Source organism: Thunnus thynnus, chromosome 5 (genome assembly GCF_963924715.1).
Source record: "Thunnus thynnus chromosome 5, fThuThy2.1, whole genome shotgun sequence".
Taxonomy (NCBI): domain Eukaryota; kingdom Metazoa; phylum Chordata; class Actinopteri; order Scombriformes; family Scombridae; genus Thunnus; species Thunnus thynnus.
In genome coordinates, this window is record NC_089521.1 from 32,061,173 (window position 1) to 32,082,295 (window position 21,123).

Here is a 21,123-nt window from a genome sequence, read left to right on the forward strand (position 1 = left end):
GAAACAGAATAACGTGGGAGTGAGAAGTTTCCTGAATTGACCCCGAGGTGACGGTAGAGAAATATGGCGCTATGAGGGTGGCGGGACAAGGACGGTTTACCTGACAGGACATTGAAAGAATTACGCTCACAGTGAACTTCACCCCGGCTGAGAACGGCCTGAGACATAAACCGTTTTACACTCTTCTCCCACGTGGCACCATATGATGTTTGGAGCCAGCGGTGCAAACTATTGTACAGACAACTGAGCTACTATTTTCTGCAGGAGCAGAGCCTGAGGGCTGAACCAACACAAGACCAACTGAAAAACCAAAGTGAGAATTACTTTTAAATTTTTACATTTAAATTTAAGGCAACGAGCTCCCCTCACTACCTTGTGTCAACATTTCCTACTGTACCCAAATAAAACGATATTTCTCTGCCTCGCGTTGTTGTGTATATCTGATCTTTTCAAGCTGCAAGCGACGCAATAAATCTCTCATCGAGTGTATATGAGAAGGTGGTTGAGTAGACTTCCAGGGTGGAGACGACCAGGGCGTCTTTCTGGGAGTTAGAGGGGAATATTTTTGGGTGAGAGGCCAATGAGAGGGGGAAGGGTCAATGATTGCTTCTAATGCTTTAGAAATAGAGTCAAAAAAATGATTTCCAGAATATAAATAATGTGCATCAATGCAGCAGCTTGCATCTATCACACAGAGGAAAGACGTCAGAGGTTTAATTTTAGACAGCCTGTCCAGCCTGACCAGTATATTCCATGAATGAGCTTCAGCTGGATAAGACGGTGACGGCCGCAGATGTGATACCACCACAGAATAAGAAGTGTTGGTTCCAGCTTCAGCTTCAGCTGATTTATATCTTTGTAAACTGAAGCTCTTTGAGTTTTGGACTGTTGGTCAGACAAACAAGATGTTTCAAGATGTTTGGGCCCTTTTTTATGACTTTTTGACATTTCATAGAGTAAACAAGTCATTGTGAGAATAACCTGAAGATTAATAGATGATGAAAATAATCATTGGCTGCAGCTCTAACTGACGGAGGTGTTTCTTAAAGAACATTTAAAGCTGATCTGCTCTCTCTGTGGATAATCTGTGTAATTAAAACACTTATTAAAGCCTCTCAGCTTCCGTATTTTATAACTGTACGCATAAACCAGCCTATATGTACACTTTGAAGCTTCCTCTCTCGGCTTCTGTGGAGCCAGCAGCTGAAAAGCTATTGTACAGAGAACTGGGCTGCCATTTTGTGCAGGAGCGGAGCCTGAAGGCAGAGCTGACAGCAGAGGATAGGAATGAAGCTCCAGGTCCATACAGGAACACAATCAGAGCATTACGAAGCTACACAGCCTGCAGGCATGTCAACCTGCTTCACACATACACGTCTGCACGCACCACACACACACACACACAGGTGTGGCTTCTATACTGGGATCACACACTATGTCCATAAATGTCACCAGTTTGTTCATTTATAGACTTAAACTTGCTTTAACTTATGTTTTGTCTGCTTGTTTTCAGTAGAAACGAGTAGTGAACACAACACTTACATGTTGAACTTGTTAGCAAACGGTTGCTTATTTCCACATCCAGCAGTTACGGAGCAACATTATCATTCATGTGGAGTCGTGTTTCTGTCCACCTGGTGAATATAAGTCCAATATTCACTCTCATTTAGCTGTTTTTACTCTCTACCGACTCCTGAGGGAAATATCTGGCTGTTTGGTGCTGAGCAGGTAGTGTACAGTGGCTTTTTCTCTGAAAACAGCTGCCAGCTGCGGCTGAAGACGACGCTATGAGAGCACTGAGAGTGAACTAAAACAGTGAAGTTGCAGCCGGACACATAAACAATGAGCTGAAACTCACTATAAAGCTCCGTAAAGCCGAGAGGAGCTGCAGAGTCTCTGTAGGTTCATCACTACGAGCCACGACCAACACATTACACACTGACAGCTAAAAATATTGATTATATCTGCTTTAAATATCAAATATATACTCAAATAACAAAAACATCAGGTCAGGACTCTTCTGCAGCTCTGATTCATATCAGCAGACAGAAGTGATGCTTTTACTCTTTCTCCTAAAAGTAGAACCAAAACGCATCACTCTGAGAGTTTCTGGCCAGTGAGGAGTGACTTCCTGCTCCGTGACTCTTGATAAATATGGCCCCTGCTTCCATACAGAAGCTTTCAAACTCCACCATGTAGACACTACAAAGATCCTTTCTTCCGTCTTTTCTCTGCGAGACTCTGAATTCACACCAAACTCGCCTGGAAACTTCCAGCACAAATGATTTTCTGTTCTTTCAGCCTTCCCTGGCTGCCTCGTCTATCTAATCTGCCCCGGAGCTGCTGCAGCCCTTTAGCTCCAGACTGCAGGCCTGATCAGGCTTCAGATCGTCCCATCCTCCCCCCCCCCCCACCTCCGCGGCCCGGGGCGGCCCGCTGTTATGAATACAGGCTAGCAACGCAGCAGCTTTGTTTTCCTCTCTGAAAAAAAAACAATAAATAAGCAGCCATACCTTTTCACCTGAGGCCAAGAGGAGACTGAGCTGCTCCAAAAAACCTGGTCAACATGTATTTACTGGAGCTCTGACAGACCTGAGCTGCTTAAAACAACATGCAGACATATTAAACCTGACTAATGCAGCTTCATTACTGACTGCCAGGCAGCACATCGCTCACACATCCCAGAGTTCATCGCCCCCCCATCAGAGGCTTAAACCACCCCCAAAATGTTGGATTTCTCCGCAGGGTCCCCCCCCTCTCCTCATCATCACTCTGCTGCCTTTGTCTGGGCCTGCTAGGGGGCGAGCCTCAGGCTGGATGTGTGTGTGTGTGTATGGGGGGGGGGGGACAGAGAGAGCATGCGGGTGAGGGTGGGGTGAGCACGAGGCAAGCACCCATACTGCACTGCAGCCTGCCCCCCGGGCCACGATAACCCCCCCCCAACCCGCCTCCAACACCCTGCCCCGAGCTCATTTCTGCAGAGCCCAAATCTATGGCTGCCCTCAAGGGTGGAGGGGAAGGGGGAGGCGGGGGGGGGAGTCACACCCACAACAAGCCTCCAGGCCGGAGCTGACCCCCTTCACTCAACTGTGGTCACATTCACTCACTGGATTAGAGAGGAGGGAGTGTGTGTGTGTGTGTGTGTGTGTTGATGGAAAAGGTCAGGAGAGTTTGTCTCTCTCTGCAGTCATCCTCACTCAGGATCAGTGTTCAGTGCAAGTTACTTAAAAATACAATTAGTTACTTGTTACTACAGCTGAGCTGATATATCAGCTGATATCAGCTTAATGCAGATATGTGGTATCAGAGCATGTCGGCCGATAAGTAAGAAGAAATACTAAACTGGATTTGAGCTCATTCAGAGTTTGTCCACCAGAGAGCGTTTAATTACACTGTAAAAATGACGCACTTAATGTAAGACCTTCTGCTGGCCATTTGGTACACTGACAACAGACGGTGTTTTATTTCCAGGTCTATATTTATATTCTGGGGCTCTACTGGATTATCTTTGCTTCATTTACAGTTTAAAAAAACTCTTTATTTATCTTATAATGACCCTCAGCAGCCCCTCAGTTCAGCCTCTGTCTGAAACAGGCCAGTTTAGCTCCTGTCTCTTTAAGGCCCCGCCTCCCGATCAGCCCACTCTGTTCTGATTGGTCAGCTTCAGGAAGCTTCCTCCTGCTAAGGAGGCTACGTAAACAAACTATACTATTAAGATTACTCCAAATGGAAACTTCGCAAACACATCCACACATGTTCGAGCCCAAATCAGATCCCAAATATGCGAGTGGACAACTTTAGTAAGTAGTAGTAGTTTTATAATACCACGTGTTTAAAACGATACGACCTCCGTTAATTATACCCTCAGTAGTATCAAAAGTACTGAAGCTATAATAAATAAATAAATAAATAAGCAGATCTACAATCAGATTTTCAACCCAAGGCTGCACAGATGAAACAACGGGGAAGAAAATCAACTGGTCCTCAACCTGTTGCTAGAGTTAGCCACGGCAATAATAATAAAGAAAAAAAAAAATATTTTGTGTGCCTAGGATTTTTTTTCTTTTTGCTGTGGTATCGAGCATCGTTTTTTATATTGGTATTGTGTCAAATTTTCAAACTCTGGTATCGTGACAACCTTATTAGCAACAAAGGCTACAGAACAGATGACCATTAACGGATGTGTGATGAGTTGACGTCGTCTCGTCTGGAAAGTAAAACAACATTGCAAACGAAGCGTTCAGGACAGACTGAAGCATTTTAAATGAAAACATTCCTTTTGTTTGTGCATTTGATTTGTTTTCTTTCAGTGTGTTCAAAGTGTAACAGATTGTTTATTTCTATGGTGTCTATACATGTGTGTATGATTTGTCTGTGTGTGTGTATATGCTGTATGTGTATATGTATACATACTGTATATACATACATGTTTCTATGTGAAGCACATTGAATCTCCCCTTGAATGTAAATGCTATGTAAATAAAGTTTGCTTTGCACACTACTAAACTGCTGTTTAATACTTGCTTGTGCTGTCATTCTACAGTTTTATAAGGTTTCTGTTGTGTTTCATTCTTATATATTATTTTAAGTGGCGCTCAAGATAAAAACTGCCACCGTTGATGTTCCATCACTGACATTTTGAGTCTGAAAAAGCTTTAACTGCTGTCTTTGTGACCCTCCTCCATCCTGACACACCAGCAGATCATGTGACCGGTTACTTACACTACACTACACTGTTAATTTGACGTACCTCTGAGCCGGCTGTGGCACCGCCCGGCGAGTCGAGCTTGCGTTTCTTTCGCGGCCCGATGGCAGCGAGGGCCGTGAGGTTGGCGTCTCGTTGCCGCATCTGAGCCAACTCCTGCTGCTGCATCTGTGAAGGAAATCAAAGAGAGGGGATGTCCTCAGAAATTAATACATATTTATTTTATTTATGTGATCAAAGTGTTGACCTCTTTATTGAATATTTACATGAAACTACACACACATTAGGATTAAAAAGGTACGGTGACATTCTGGCCAGTCCAGACTTGGTTTTAAGGTTAGAATCAGGTTTAGGTTTAGTTCAGGGTAAAGGGTTACGGGTTAGGTGTTTAGTTATGATGCATAATGTCAATGAGGGGCCTCACAAGTATGGACGTACATACATATGTGTGTGTGTGTGTGTGTGCAGTTGACGGAGATCAGAGCAGACAGAAAACGTAATTCGAGGCAACATTTACATTCTCATTAACACACTGTAATGTTAATTAGAAGGGAAGGAGGGCACATGGTGTACACACACACACACACACACACACACACACACACACACACACACACACACGAGGACACTTTGAGGACACAGATGTACAGTAACACAGATAGATAAATAAATAAATAAATAAGGCTACAGCTAACCATGATTTTTCTCATCAATTAATCTGATTATTTTCTTGATTAATAAATTAATTGTTTAATCGATTAAATGTTAAAAAAGCGCCCAGTGATTTCTTCAATTAGCTTGTTTTGTCTGTTTAACAGTATAAAACCTTCAGATATTCAATTATCTGTCATATGACAAAGAAAAACAGCAAATTATCACATTTGAGAATGTGGGAGGACAGTTTTTCTTACTGAAACAATTAATTATCAAATTAGCTGCTGATTTAGATCAAACACTCAGCAGCTCGTCACTGTGTACAAAGATAATCTGCATTTCTGCTTCTCGTTCACTCGTTACATCAAACATCAGAATCGTCAACAGTAAATACAAAGAACACAACGACTCTGTTGTTGTTTCACGTGTGAAAACTGATTTTTTTACATCCTCGTGGGTCTAATTTGCATAATCTACCTGGTTCCTCAGATGAGGTGGAAACACAAACAGGAATGCACAACAGAGACTTTTAGTTCCTAGTTTAGTTCCTGAGATTAGTTCCAGGAACTGTTTGGTTTTATAGATGCTGCTCTGATATCTTGGTGGAATTAAAGGAGCTGGTTTGATCGCAAAAACGATTCTCAGTGCATTTTGAGGCGTCTGATCACATAATCATTAATATGCATAATGAAGAGTTAGATTCATTCACTGGACTGAGGTTACATGTGTGTTACTGCGGCTTGTCAACTTCTCTCTAGAAATACAAAGGGCATTATCACACCTGCGCTTTTAAGTCCTGTTGAATTGGACTCTGGTTCTTTTCCCCCCTTATTCATTTGGGCAGGTCTGAACACAGTAATGGCACTCAGGTGTGGACCAAAACAACTGTACCGAGACCCTTTAAGGAGGTGGTCTGGGTCCAGTCCTGAACAAACTTCAGAGTGATTTGTTTGTGGTGGAAACGTGATCCTACCTTGATCCGACCGACTAGCAGGCATACTCTACTATATTAGCATACAGTTGCTAATAACTAGCCGAAGAATGAATCGAGATCCAGCCTGGATTAGCGCAATGTAGAATATATATTATTATCTTAACCAGACATTTTAGCAACTTGTTTGTACGTTTTATGTCATTTTTTACAAACTTGTCATCTCTTCAGACCGTCCACACCACTCTGACATGCCTCCACTTGGCTCTCACTGCCCCCCCCAATCCCCTCAGGCCTCAGCAGAGAGACTTATGGGTAATGACCCCTGACCTCTGCTAGCCTCGGGGAACGCCTGAAGCCTCGGACAGACTCGATGCCTGGCTGTTGCCTCGAGGTGACACTGCGGCAGACAAAGAGTCCACACGGGGACTCTGTGTGTGTGTGTGTGTGTGTGTGTGAACCAGGTATTCCTCATGTTGCGGGGACATAAATCTGTTTACACACTCACATTATGGTGAGTGCCTCCCTTTAGGGGACAAAAAGCAAGTCCCCATAACGTAAATCATTGGTTTAAGGTTAAGGTAAGTCTCCAGGAAATGAACGTAAGTCAATGTGGAGGTGGAGGTGGAGGTGGGACAGTCAGTCAGCTTCATGTTATTATAAATGAGGCTTATATGGTTATTAAACTACATTAATAATATCAACAGTATAATATGGTATATTATTAATGGAATGTATATTAAATTAAAAACTCTCTTAAGCTTCCATCCACCTGTTTTTATGCAAAGTTTGGAATGCAAACATGAAATATTTAACTGGAAATGCTTTTAATTTAAAGAATATAATAAACATCTGAGACGCTGTTGATTTTTCATGTCAGGGAAAAGTATTGATAAAGAAAAGAAGTACACAAGGGCAAGAGAAACTTTTTTCAAGTAATTGATAACATTGTTGGACCTGAACTGTATATTCACTGTATGAACTGTATATCCACTGTATGAACTGTATATCCACTGTATGAACTGTATATTCACTGTATGAACTATATATTCACTGTATGGACTGTATATTCACTGTATGAACTGTATATTCACTGTATGAACTATATATTCACTGTATGAACTGTATATCCACTGTATGAACTGTATATTCACTGTATGAACTATATATTCACTGTATGAACTGTATATTCACTGTATGGACTGTATATTCACTGTATGAACTATATATTCACTGTATGAACTGTATATCCACTGTATGAACTGTATATCCACTGTATGAACTGTATATTCACTGTATGAACTGTATATTCACTATATGAACTATATATTCACTGTATGAACTATATATTCACTGTATGAACTATATATTCACTGTATGAACTTTATATTCACTGTATAAACTGTATATTCACTGTATGGACTGTATATTCACTGTATGAACTGTATATTCACTGTATGAACTGTATATCCACTGTATGAACTATATATTCACTGTATGAACTGTATATTCACTATATGAACTATATATTCACTGTATGAACTGTATATTCACTGTATGAACTATATATTCACTGTATGAACTGTATATTCACTGTATGAACTATATATTCACTGTATGGACTGTATATTCACTGTATGAACTGTATATTCACTGTATGAACTGTATATTCACTGTATGGACTGTATATTCACTGTATGAACTGTATATTCACTGTATGAACTATATATTCACTGTATGAACTGTATATTCACTGTATGAACTGTATATTCACTATATGAACTATATATTCACTGTATGAACTATATATTCACTGCATGAACTGTATATTCACTGTATGAACTGTATATTCACTGTATGAACTTTATATTCACTGTATGGACTGTATATTCACTGTATGAACTATATATTCACTGTATGAACTATATATTCACTGTATGGACTGTATATTCACTGTATGAACTATATATTCACTGTATGAACTATATATTCACTGTATGAACTGTATATTCACTATATGAACTGTATATTCACTGTATAGACTGTATATTCACTGTATGGACTGTGTATGAAGACGTCATTAAAACACACGTACCTCTTTAGCCTTCTGCTTCAGACGAGCTTGTTCAGGATCTTCTTGCCTGGCACGACTCTGGAAGTGAAACACACACAGAAGTTCAGATTACTGTTTTTAATCAGATAACATTTAAACACCAGACGCCTGCTCACAGCTCTTCTGTGCTAGACGAAGCTGACATGCTGCAAATATTTATCATTTTACAAGGTAAAAGTCATCATTTATACAAATATAATACATACATAAACATAATATTTTGTGGATAATTTAACTAAAGTGAATAAAATTCCTCAATAAACAATAATCATGTTATTTGTCAAATCTGAATATTTAATTATTTTTATTAATAGGCATATCGGTTGTATTTGGGTCCATTTTCTACATATAAAAACTTAAATTATTTTCTAGTCTAAATGATTTTTTCCCCGTAATTGCCAGTTAGAATGTGGCATTTCAGAATGAAGTGTTTAATTTCAGGCTATAATAAAGACATTTTTACACAGTTATAATGATGTTGGTAATGAGCAGCTGAATCTATGTGACAGGTTTAATTTTAATATGATGAGGGAATATTGTTCAGGAATAACAGACATGTCACCTCCTCGGTGACGTCTCTGTTAAAGATCAAGGTAATTAGCTGAGTGTGTGTGTGTGTTAGTGTGTGTAGTGATGTATGTAAAAGGTCATTTCTGTAATTATCTCTGCTTTCATGTGTCACTTCCTCCTCATGGGACACACACACACACACACACACACACACACACACACACACACACACACACACACACACACACACACACACATTTAAGTGACTAGTGCAGCGCCCATTCAAAACACGCCTGTTCGTAATGGGTTGATTGTTTGGCCTCCGGTATTGCTGCTTGCAGCTTTCTCGAGAAATGCTCATCAAAACAACTTCACACCACTTTGTTGGGTCGTCAGCAATACGCCTGCTAAGTTTGAAGTCGATTGGATGAACAGTTGTAGAGCAAATCAAAGGACGGACAGACAGACAGAGACTTCTTTAGCTGCTGTATGTTACAGCTATGAGTCTGTGCAGCCGCCATATTGGAGAGGTCAAGATTCACTCATAAACAAATCCAGCACAAGTATTTATGCTGGTATTTGTGGCTGCCATATTAAAGATGTCCACTGTTTTTTTTTAATGATATCTTTAACATTTTTCATTCAAACAACTTCACATGACACTTCCTTTGGTCCCCAGTAATGCACCCGCCAAGTGTGAAGTAGATCGGATGAACGGTTCTCGAGATATGTGAAGGACATACATACATACAGCCAAACTGAGAGTCCTTGCTTCATAGTTAAATAATCTCAAAGATTTTCAAATAAATGTCTGTTAAGTCTATCTATCGCTGAATGAGGTAACACAATGGTGACTGAGCCTTTGGCCCGCTGATGAAAGCCCTGGCATTTACAGTATTATGTGTATCACGAACTGGGTGTCTGTGGTGACATTCCCGGGAAAAATCACAAATGACAAGTTTATTGTAATTTACTTATACAGCACACATTTTCTGTAGTCTAACCATTTTATTTTTTATTATTTTATCACTTGTTTATTTATCAATTGCACCACAATAAGACCTCATTTACTGTGAACTGCAGTGATAAAACAAACAAGGAAACAACAACTTTTGAATGTGTGTGAACATAAAATCCAGAGCAACATTGCTTTAAAATCTATTTTCTCTTTTTAAAAACCTGCAAAAACAAAAAAATCCTCCAAACTAAACAGAAATGCACCCTAAACTTCTTTTTTCCCCAACAAAGCTGAGGAAACTGTGTGTATACATTTGTGTGAATATACATATATATATATATATATATATATATATATATGTATATACAGACATATTTAATATATGAGTGTGTGTGTTTGTACCTTGGCAGCCTTAAGCAGCATCTCTCTCTCTTGCTCGTCTTTTCTTTGCTTCTCCATCCGCTCCAATTGCTCGAAGAAACGAAGCTGAGAACGAACGTCTGACGTCTGTTCATGATGCTCTTCATCCTGGTGGAAGGAGGAGGAGGAGGAGGAGGAGGAGGAGGCGATTAATATGAGGGATAAATATGAGGGTGAAGGGAGAAGTAAGTAGGAGAGAAAACGAGGACAGGAAATGAAGTAGAGGAAAAGAAACAAAAAGGGTGTGTGAAAATGATAAAAATTATGAAAGTAAAACAGATAAATAGAGATGTTTTATATTAAAACAACAACAACAATAATAATAATAATAATAATAATAATAATACAGATATGGACCATAAAATGAATAAATGGAAGATTAATCAGCAACAATTTTGGCTAAAATTTCACTGTCAAATGTGACTATTTGATGCTTTTCTTTGTCATATATGAAAATAAACTAATATTACTAAAATATTTTAGGGTTTTTGAATGTGTTTTTGGGAAACTGTGATTCATTTTTCACTTTTGATTCACGATTAATCAAGTAAATAATCTTTAGTTGAAGCTCTATGAAGTGGACGAGCTCACAAAATTTAGTGTCACATTCATATTTTAAATCAGTGTTGATGATTGTGAACATTTTCTAATTAACGTTTCACATTCTGCGAATGTTTTGACAGATAGAAATTCAGTCGACATGTTTGTCAGACCTTCAGGATAAACAACAGTCAACAGTCTGGACACCTTCTCGTTCCCTTGAATGAGAGAAGTGTCCAAACTTTTGACTGGTTCTGTATTTTGCAGAAAGACGTTTACAGAATGATTGTGTTCAACAGTAACTGCTGAGTCCTTGTACCATCTTTGCCTTCAAAAAGGTTTCGAGAAGTTAACGACCAATGATGAATTTACATAACTGCTTTCTGTTTATACTGTCTGTAACATTATACTGGCGTCAATTATTATGGCCAAAAATATCACAGCAACTGCTAAGAGTTAGTAAAATGACTTCACATTGTGATCAGCTTGGGTTTAATCAAACAAACTGAACAGTGAACTATAAATCACAGCTCTGTTGGCTGTTTTGGAGCTGAATATTTACTGGTTTCTGTTCATGCTGACATATGATAGCTGCATTCACTCAGACTCTACATCTTGTTTATTGTTTGGTTTATCTTCATATATATTTATTTATGCACTGTTGCTACTGTTTGTTCTATCAGTTTCAATGCAAAACTGTATTTCACTGAACTGGCACTTTACGTGTGCAATGAAAATACACCTGAATCTCATTTCTGGAGGCAAAATCTCTTCAAAATGAAAAGTATTCTCTTATAGATCCCTTTCAGACATGTATTAAGACACATAAAAATACTCTGCTTGGAACAACAGTGTGTGTCTGATATGTTTTTTCCACAAAAAAAATATGATTACCACTTTAAAATCCTTAAAATAACATCTACTCCTTCTCCCTCATTAAATATCCAGAATCTACAAATATGTAAATATTGTTCATTTCTCCAACTGCAGTTTCTCAGATGTGATGATTTAATGCTTTCCTGTGTTATACATGATAGTAAACTGAATATCTTTAGGTTTTGGACTGTTGTTCGGACAACTGTTGTATCTGGGAAATTATAAACGGCACTATTTTCTGACATTTTACAGACAAAACAATTCATTGATTGAGCAAACAATCCACAGATTAATAGATAATGAAAATAATCATTAGTTGCAACCATAAATCAGTGAGTGTGTGTGTGTGAGTTTGTTCTTGCCTTTCCCCCGTCTGTGCGGTGCTGAGCGACCGCTGAAACCTTCTCCAGCAGCGAGCGGAGTCTGGACTGGGTGGCGTGAGAGATGAAGTTCACCACCTCCAGCGGCACCTCGGTCACACCGAGCTTCTTAGCTGCAGACGAGAGAAGAATCAAGAAGAGTCAGAGGAAACATTTCCACCTGTGAAACAACCGGACTCTTCTTGTTTTGAGGTGGATGTTTCCTCTGCAGCACCTGTCAGGGCTCTACTTTTTGTCCTTGACTTTGACTAATTTTAGACTCTCTGTGTTCTGTTACTAAAAACGGGCACGAGTGCTTGAAGGGGATTTAGTCTGCTCTCAGTCAAGAGTTGAACGAACATTAACCAGGGTTTTCTGCCGCGAGCGAGTTTAAAAATAACTGACAGAGGCAGCAGAACAAATCTCCACTTAAACATGACAGATGATCGCTGCTGAACGAAGTTTAATTTCTCTCCTATAATCAAACTGAATCTCTCAGAGATTCTATGGAAATATTATGAGTTCATGTGTAACGTAACTGTTACGACAATATCTACGTTTGAGAGTTTTAAAACATAGATTTTTAACATGAGCATATAATTAAACTGACACTGAAGTCACAGTGAAACAGAAATTAGAGCATCAGTGATGTGAAAGTGAAGCAGAAACAGAATTTGTGGGTCACATGTGGCATTTCAGTGACATCACAATGAAACTATTTACAAAACGTAAAAAAAAAAATTAAAGTCAAACTTAACTTGACTGATTATACAAACTTCATCATTAGTTATTATTGTCACTGGTGGAGATAATGTTTATAAATGACCATAAACACATCTTTTTGCTTTCCTGTAGCAGCTTCTTGTCACATTTCAGCTGATATATATCCGCTGATATCTAAACCTCATTGATAAGTTAAAGAGTGCTGATGCCAGCTGACAGCAATAATTAACTGTTCATATCTCCAACGCATCAATGTAAGCACTGGAGAGTTATTAGCTAGGTTTCCATCCAACTGTAGCTCAAATTTTAACCAGTAAATGGTTGAAAGAAAATTGGAATTAATGCTAATTTCCATCTATCAGCTTTTGTGTGAATATTAGGAGATAAACAGCAGGTGGCGCTAATTCTCCAGTCGGTGCCATTAAACCGTTGCAGAAGAAGAAGACACAACGAGATGACGTCATTAAAAGAGCAGCAGTCAAAGCTCAAACGATGGAAAACCACGTAGAAATATGACATTTCTGTTTGTTTCATGTATTGATTTGAGGAAGGTTACCGTCTCCTCATCATCGCTCAACACACAGATCTGATGTTTTCAGCTCTTCAGTGGAGTGGAAACATAAGTGATGCTTTTATCAATACTTCAATAACTTTTCCACCTCAGACAAGCATAACAACTATTTCTGTGATATTCACAGATTGTTTTTTTTTCACCGTTAAAAACAACTGAATGGAAATTTATTTATTGTAACACCCAAAGAGCAGATAAATGCAGGTTTATAGGGAATATGACTACAGTTAGATGACAGGAAATAATGTAACAGTAACACAAAGAGCCTTTTCTCTTTGATGTGTTTAGATATTAAAAACCAAAATAGTTAAATAGTCATCATGTTGTTCTTCACATTGATCCAAACTGGAAATCACATTTTATCATTTTTCATTCTCAAACATGTGAGAAATCATTCTGAGAGACTCAAGAAATGTTTTAGACCAACGTCAAAATTACCAAACATTTCCAAAATTCTTGAGAAACTTGTTTTAGAACTACAGCATAACAACAGCATCTTTGAGAAATTTCAATCTGGATTTCCCCGAGCTACACAGCACCGAAACAGCTCTTCAAAATGATTTATTAACGGCTGCAGACTCTGGACACTGCTCTGTACTGGTGCTGCAACATTCAACACCATCACTCTAATTAATAGACTTGAAAGATTGTGTGGGCATTTCCGGAGCCGCCCTGGTTCTCCTCCTATCTGTCAAATAGAAAATTATATGTCTCTGTTGATTCTTTCATCTCTTCAACTGCACAGACAACATGTGGCGTACCTCAAGGATCAACTCTAGGACCACTTCTGTTCTCTCTGTCACCATAACATCTCATTTCACTGTTAATGCAGACGATACACAGTTATATCTCTCCATTAAACCCTCTAAATGCAACAAGCTGGCCGCACTATAGAGCTGTTTCATGTGAGAAACTGGATGTCACAAAACTGTTTGCAGTTAAACTCTGACAAAACGGACGTGCTTATCATCGGCCCCGGGCACCTCCGTATATATTCCAATATTAACCCATAAGAACCCGGACCCATTTCTCCTTAAAGGAAAATTATGAGGAATATAAAACAGACCAAATGGACCACAAGGAACACATTTATGAACTTTTTTTTTTTTTTGAAATTCTACGTTTAGTGTCAAAGATCTGTAACGTAACATGTATGTCATAACGATATTTCCCTAACTTGTTTTATATCAATTTGTTCAAGAAATGTGGTGAGAACAGGTTAAATGTAATACAGGACTTCTTATTAAATGGGTTGAAACCTACCTTTAGTAACAAAAAACAAGCTTTTTTAAAATTAGCTAGTTCTGTCACATTTGCTGACCAACCACACTGCCGTTTTGGAAGTGATGTCATGGGTACACAGATTCACGCATTGTCACATGACTGCACCAGGATGTTCAGTAGATGTCACTTTGGGACTTCATGAGTTAAAATCAAGGACCTGTGTCACCGTGGGTTCTTATGGGTTAAGGGCGCTGCTAAGAACCTGGTCGTTATCTTCAACATACAAAAAACTGGTACAATCATGTTTCTACCAACTCAGGTATATTTCCAAGATCAGAGCAATCTTATTTTTGAACAATACAGAGAAAATTATTCATGCTATGACTATTGTTAACACCTTGTTTACCCGCCTCAGTGCTCGAGCTGCAGCTCAGCTTCAGACTGTGCAGAACTCTGCAGCCAAACGCTCTTCTCACTAGAAGAATCTCACTCTAGAATCCATTTTAAAGTCTTACTCATGACTCACAAGGCTTTACGTGGCCAGGCGCCAGAGTACATCAGTGAACTCTTAACCCCTTTCTGTCCAAAATGGCCTCTTCTATCCGCTGGGTTCGGCCTGCTGGCTGTTCCAGGTTAAGGTCAAAGGGTGATCGAGCTTTTTCTGTACTGGCAGCTCAGCTTTGGAACAGTCTTCTAGTTCGTATTCAATCCGCTGACACTGTTTCTGCTTTTAAAATCATTCTTGAGACACATTTTAACAACTAGTCTTATTAATTTACATAAAACAGCTCAGTTGTGCAACCACCTGATTTTACGTTTATTTTAATAGTTTCACTCGTTTTACCTTTTGGATGATTTTTGTGTAAATTTCTTTTAATTTTGTCCTTGTATTTTGCTGTTCTTGTGTCTTTCTTTGTATATTTGTGATTATTTTTTATGCCGTCTAACTTGAAAAGTGCTAAACAAATAACAATATAATAATGATAACAATAATTTAACATAGACTAAATATTATGTATCATTTATGATATTTAACAATCACAAAATATGATTGCAATCACGGATGATACACAGTAAAAACAGGATCTATTTCCTCCTCAAACGTTTGGAGCTTCTTATCAAACATTTGAGGTTACAGATCAAAGTCTGACCCCGAAGTTTCACTGATCCGAACCACCACACACACACATATACACACACACACACACACACACACACACACACACACACACACACTAACCGCTGACAGGTGACCGTACCTGTGTCCAGGATGCGGCGGTGCAGCAGGCCCGTGGGCAGGAAAGACTCGTCCTTACAGGAGCGAATCTTGGTGCCGACGAGCTCCGAGCTGGTCGCTAGGATACGGGCGTTTTCCTCGTTGAGGTTGACGCCGGCCATGGACGCCACGTCGTTGATGTCGTCGTCATCTCTGAGGACAGTCGAGAGGCAGAGCGGAGAGGTTAGCTGCGTTCAGCCGCATGTTTTCTTCACGTTAATACACAAATATTAGAATTAAGACACAACGGGAAACTGACCTCCCAGTTACCTCAGGAGTTACCAGGGTAACCAGTAGTTTTACTGTAGTAGTTTTAACATAAGGTGTAAGGTTATTTTAGGTGCATCACCTGTGTTCAGCTTTTTATTCACCGAGTGATTCACATGACTTTAATATGTGTTAGTTTGTGTGTTAGTGATCGAGCTTTTGAGGCCGTGGCACCTAAAGCTTTGGAGTCTTCTGCCTGCACCCTCACTGCTCTGCTGATTCATTTAAAAAGCATCTAAAAACACACCTTTTTAGACAGGTGTTTGAGTATGCTTCCATGTTTTTATTGTGTATTTTTATTTTGTGTTTTTTACTGTGTACTTTTATTACAGATTGTGTATTTCTTTGTGGCATCATGCTCATGTAAAGCACTTTATGACTAATGTCTGTGAAAAGTGCTATATAAATACATTTTACTTACTTACTTAGTGTTAATACTGTTGTAACAGTATGTTTCTGATGTTTTCTGTTTCAGTATGTTTCTGACTTCAGATTCTTGTCGTGTCACTGCGGCCGTGTGACCAAACTAGTTTCAAAAATGTCTAAATATTTCCAGGTTGCTATAAATCAATCACTTTTTCATGTCAGATGGAAATGTCTGCTTGTCGTGTGTGTGTGTAGGTGCATTATCCTTATCATCTCACTAAAAAAAAAAAGAAACTTTTAGTTAAATAAATGCATTAAAAGCACTTTATTCTGACTGTACTAAAGTTGGCTCATTCAGAGTTACATGGGAGGGTTGAGGAGGTGCCACCTGCAGTAAAACCTCCTCCCTCCTGCTCCGTGAAGTGTGTGTGCACAGATGTTTCCCTGTCAGACATCATGAGATCAACTCACACAGCCAGAACTGTGATCCATCTGGACCACAGCTGAAACACTGCAGGAAAAGTTTGTTCCCCTGGTGCTCGGCGGCGACATGTGATGAGAGAGGCGAGTTATCGGCACTGTGAACACATGCCGCCATCTGGTGGCTCGTAGGTGAACTACAAGTTCAACACTGAGCGTCAAGAGGCTGAAAGCGACGACAGGCAACATGTGGAAACATAAAAATGACAGATGTTTTCTTCTGATCGGAGCTCTTAAATGAGAACATGCATCTTGTCATTATGAGATGTTGTAATTATGAGCTCAGTTGTGATCTGATCAACAGAACATTAATCATCATCTATCAACACAGATGATTGATGATTAATCCTGTAATTTAAATCTCATCTGGAGCGACGTTCTTGTATTTTAAAGTTTTTTTTAAACACTTTTTGCAAACCTGATAGATGGAAACATGCTAACACCAGCATATCGGCCAATTTGGGAGCCAATATGATGACAGAATAAAATAAAACCATCAAGACCCCATAAAAGCTCATCTAATGGTCTGTTGTAATGTCCGCTGCAGGCAGGTACTGCTGTTCCCTTTCAGACCCGTTTTTACACCATATTTGTTTATATTGTGTGTGAGGGACTTTTACATATAAATGAACATCTGTTACATTCGAGCTCTTGCCAAACGAGTTCACGTAATGCTGATTAAGCCTGTCACTGCCAGGTAAATCTCTCTGTATCACCTGAGGGCCGAGCACCAGTCAGGATGGGACGGGATGCCGAACATGATGTAATATCCTCAGCAAATCTGACGCAACAGACTAGAAGGTGTTGTAATTTTCAGTGTAGGACTGTTAATGTCACTTTTTTAAAGTTTTAATATTTTTTCAGATGAGAAAGTCACCATTTAGATTCCAAATATGTGGTCAGTTTCTCCAAATTACACCTATTTGGACATTTGCTCTGATGTTTTTGGTAGAGATACAGCATGTACACCTGAGACTTCTAGTTTAGCCCTCCACTAACTTGACTGGGGAGAAAATAATTTAATCATGCAGCTCTTCTAGACTTTCCAAATGTTATTAAACTGAATGGATCAAATTCAGATAGCAGAACAAGTCATTTCTTGGAGGTCGTGACGCTCAAAACAATTTATCCACCGTTTTACAGCCACAACAGTAGTGACGGAGGAGTCTATGGAGGAGTCTATGACATGAGCACATGTCAACAGTGTTTGTGTAATTACTCTCACTACCAGAAGGGGGAGACAAAAGTCACTGCAGGTTTAAAGTCTGCTGAATTAGCAGCTCCTGTTTGCAGTGTTGCCATGGATGTAAAGACAACTATCACTGGATTACTGAAGAAAACTTAAAAATCTGATGATTCTCAGGCAAGTTCTGAAGCTTCTTTTTTCTATAATTTAACGTATTTATGGAGGTTTACCGTTAAAGGACATTAGAGATAATGATATTCTTGGGAAGTGTAAGTCACACTGAATGAAATCAATGTCTGTGTGTTCAGATTTGACTGAGTTATGCCTCCGAGCAGTAGGAGTACGATTTCTGACTCTCACCTCACGCGGTATCTTTCCCCTCATCTTTACGTCTCCAGCGCCATGTCTATCACAGATCCTGTCATTTCCACGTGGTTAAAACGCCGCCCAGAACCAAGAGTTCAATTATCGAGAAGCACCACCTCCCCCTGTGATGTTCCTCCTGTCTGAATACGGCTTTAGTGCAGCTTTTATGCCCTTAAAGTCATTTGTGATATCCTTGGTAAATATCCTACATAGTTTTCCAATAAGGTGATGTCATAATTATATGATATTGAATTCATAAGTATGAGAAAACGTCTCCATGTTTGTTGTGTGATGAAGACAACGTGTGTGTGATTTATATAATGTTTGGCCTCCAGCTGCTTTAATCTGACCTCCAAACAGCCTGCCAATGAGTTTCTACTTCACCTGAAAGTCCCGCCCCCTGGGTCACTCAGTTTCTTCTGATTGGCCTGGGCTGCAAGGTGAATAGGACTTTTGCCCACTATGGTGGCGGGCCCTCTTACAAGTGCACCTGATGGAGGGGGAGAAAAAAAAACAACCAACATTTAATATCAAATAACAAGATCAGCTGACATCTTTTCCACTAAATCTGGAGATTTTTTACAGTAAAGAAAGAATATTTCCGCTGTGTTAGTTAGAAGAAGTGAATCCTGCCATCTGCTGGTTGGACTCCAGCAGCTCGGAGTGAACTGCAGACGCTGCTGGACTCACCTTGAGGTCTGAGAGTCTGATTGACGACAACAGGTGAACGAGTCTGCACAGTCTGCACTCCTGCTCTGCCCACAGCCTGAAGACAAAAGAAAAATTAAAAAGGGGACATTAAAAAATACAAAAACAGCAGAAACTCTGAGAGTCTGAGATGTAGATTTAGTTCCCCTCCACTCTAAAATGTGTTTTTCTTCTTGTTCTTGACTGTGATGATGTTGCAGAATGATGCATGTGCAGAGGTTGTTTTGAACGTTTCTCTGTGTTCACTGGACGTACCTGCAGGATTTATGACATCACAACTGGTTTGGAGCCAATCGTAGTCCAGTATGCAACTAACTCCAGTGCACAAACACTGAGAAAGGACTTTTCAGTGAAGCAGGAGACATCTTGTGTCCAGCAGTTAAACTTTAGAAGTATTTTTAACAAGGTAATTTAACTTTTTTGTGGAAAAAAAAGAAGAGAAAAACTATTATTCCATGTAGAGTATTCTTACATATGTCTTAAAACACGTCTAGAGGGGATCTTTAATGGAGAGTTTTAGCAGTTTTCATTTTAAAAAATACTTTTTTTCATGATAGTTGACTGTCGATCACACACAAACACTGTGATGCAGGATTTTCAACATGTGTTTGACTTTTCATACATGACTTCCATCATGTTTCTGCGTTAAAACAAAGTCGCTATGATGTTGTTTTTACACCGGAGATCCAGCGAGGTCAACAACGCTCCAACAAGCCCTTAAATTAGGATTTTCTTTTCTGTAATCCGTCACATGAGGAGACGATTCAGCAACTATTAATCTACAGCACAGTAATGTGTCGCGTCAGACGAAAGCGAAGCAGCAGCGGAGTTTTAAAATGTTTTTCTGGGGATGTTTCATCTTCGTACCAGAGCTGTGTTTGTGAGCGGTGCGTTCAGTCGGACGGTGCTGGTGGCGGGACTGATGGGCAGCCGCGGTTGGATGGCGGTGGTGGTGACGGCGCCGGGGGCAGCCAGAGGGGGCGCGGAGGTGCTGGGGGGGACTGTCGTCAGAGACTGCTGGCTGTTGAGAAGAGACTGACGCAGGGCGGGGAGACTTTTCTGTGGAGGAAAAACAGAAAACACACGTCAGGGTTAAACAGCTGGTGGTGCTACGATGAAGTGATCTTAGTTAGTTAGTTAGTTTGATTTGACAAAAGTCTGGATTTCTCATGATCTAGAGCTGTTGTCATAGCAACAAATCCAAAAGCCCAAACCTATAAAAGTCCAGGCTTATTCACAGTGAGATGGTTCAAGACGTTTTAGGATGAACATACTGTAAGAGCTAATTTCCAGATGATGATGATTCACTTTCATACAGGTGTGAACGTGGAGAAATTTTTAGATTATTTTAGCCTGATATCAACATGTTAGCCTGGATTAGCTGAGATACATTAGAAGAAGAGGATCCAGAGATGAAGAGCAGGCAACATTTCCTCATGTTATTATATCATATATGACATAAAGCAATAACACACACTTTAACAATTAAACAACATTACTTCCATTCTTCTTATACATTTCACTTTATACCTTATTGAATTTTATTATCTACAGAAACTAAACCATAAAGCCACAACTATTATTCGAAAATTAATTGGCAACGACTTTGATAATCGATTAATCATTCAGGTAACTTATTTTAAACAAAAATGCCAAATATTTGATAGTTTTGGTTCTTAAACTTGAGAATTTGCTACTTTTCTTCGTCTTACATTATACTTAATTATTGCTTGGACAAAACAGGACATTAAACGGCGTCATCTCAGGCTCTAGGAAAATGTGACGGACATGTTTCACTGTTTTTTCATGTTTTATAGACTAAATGATTATCAAAATAATCGTTAACTGCAGCTCTACTAAACTGCAAATACTGTTAAAGAATTGCAATAA

General features: G+C 39.4%; 1 protein-coding gene across 2 annotated transcripts in view; it reads right to left on the reverse strand.

Annotated features, from left to right (window-relative positions):
• Window positions 1-21,123, reverse strand: part of LOC137183593 (transcription initiation factor TFIID subunit 4-like) — a 33,011-nt gene that overhangs the window by 4,207 nt on the left and 7,681 nt on the right. For both annotated transcript variants that reach the window (XM_067590756.1, XM_067590755.1), the window contains exons 7-14: window positions 20,101-20,292; window positions 19,216-19,291; window positions 18,910-19,015; window positions 15,844-16,013; window positions 12,070-12,200; window positions 10,274-10,399; window positions 8,386-8,442; window positions 4,751-4,873 (exon numbers count right to left, since the gene is read on the reverse strand). In XM_067590756.1, the coding sequence (XP_067446857.1) occupies window positions 4,751-4,873; window positions 8,386-8,442; window positions 10,274-10,399; window positions 12,070-12,200; window positions 15,844-16,013; window positions 18,910-19,015; window positions 19,216-19,291; window positions 20,101-20,292 (981 nt within the window). The remainder of the gene's footprint in view (window positions 1-4,750; window positions 4,874-8,385; window positions 8,443-10,273; window positions 10,400-12,069; window positions 12,201-15,843; window positions 16,014-18,909; window positions 19,016-19,215; window positions 19,292-20,100; window positions 20,293-21,123) is intronic.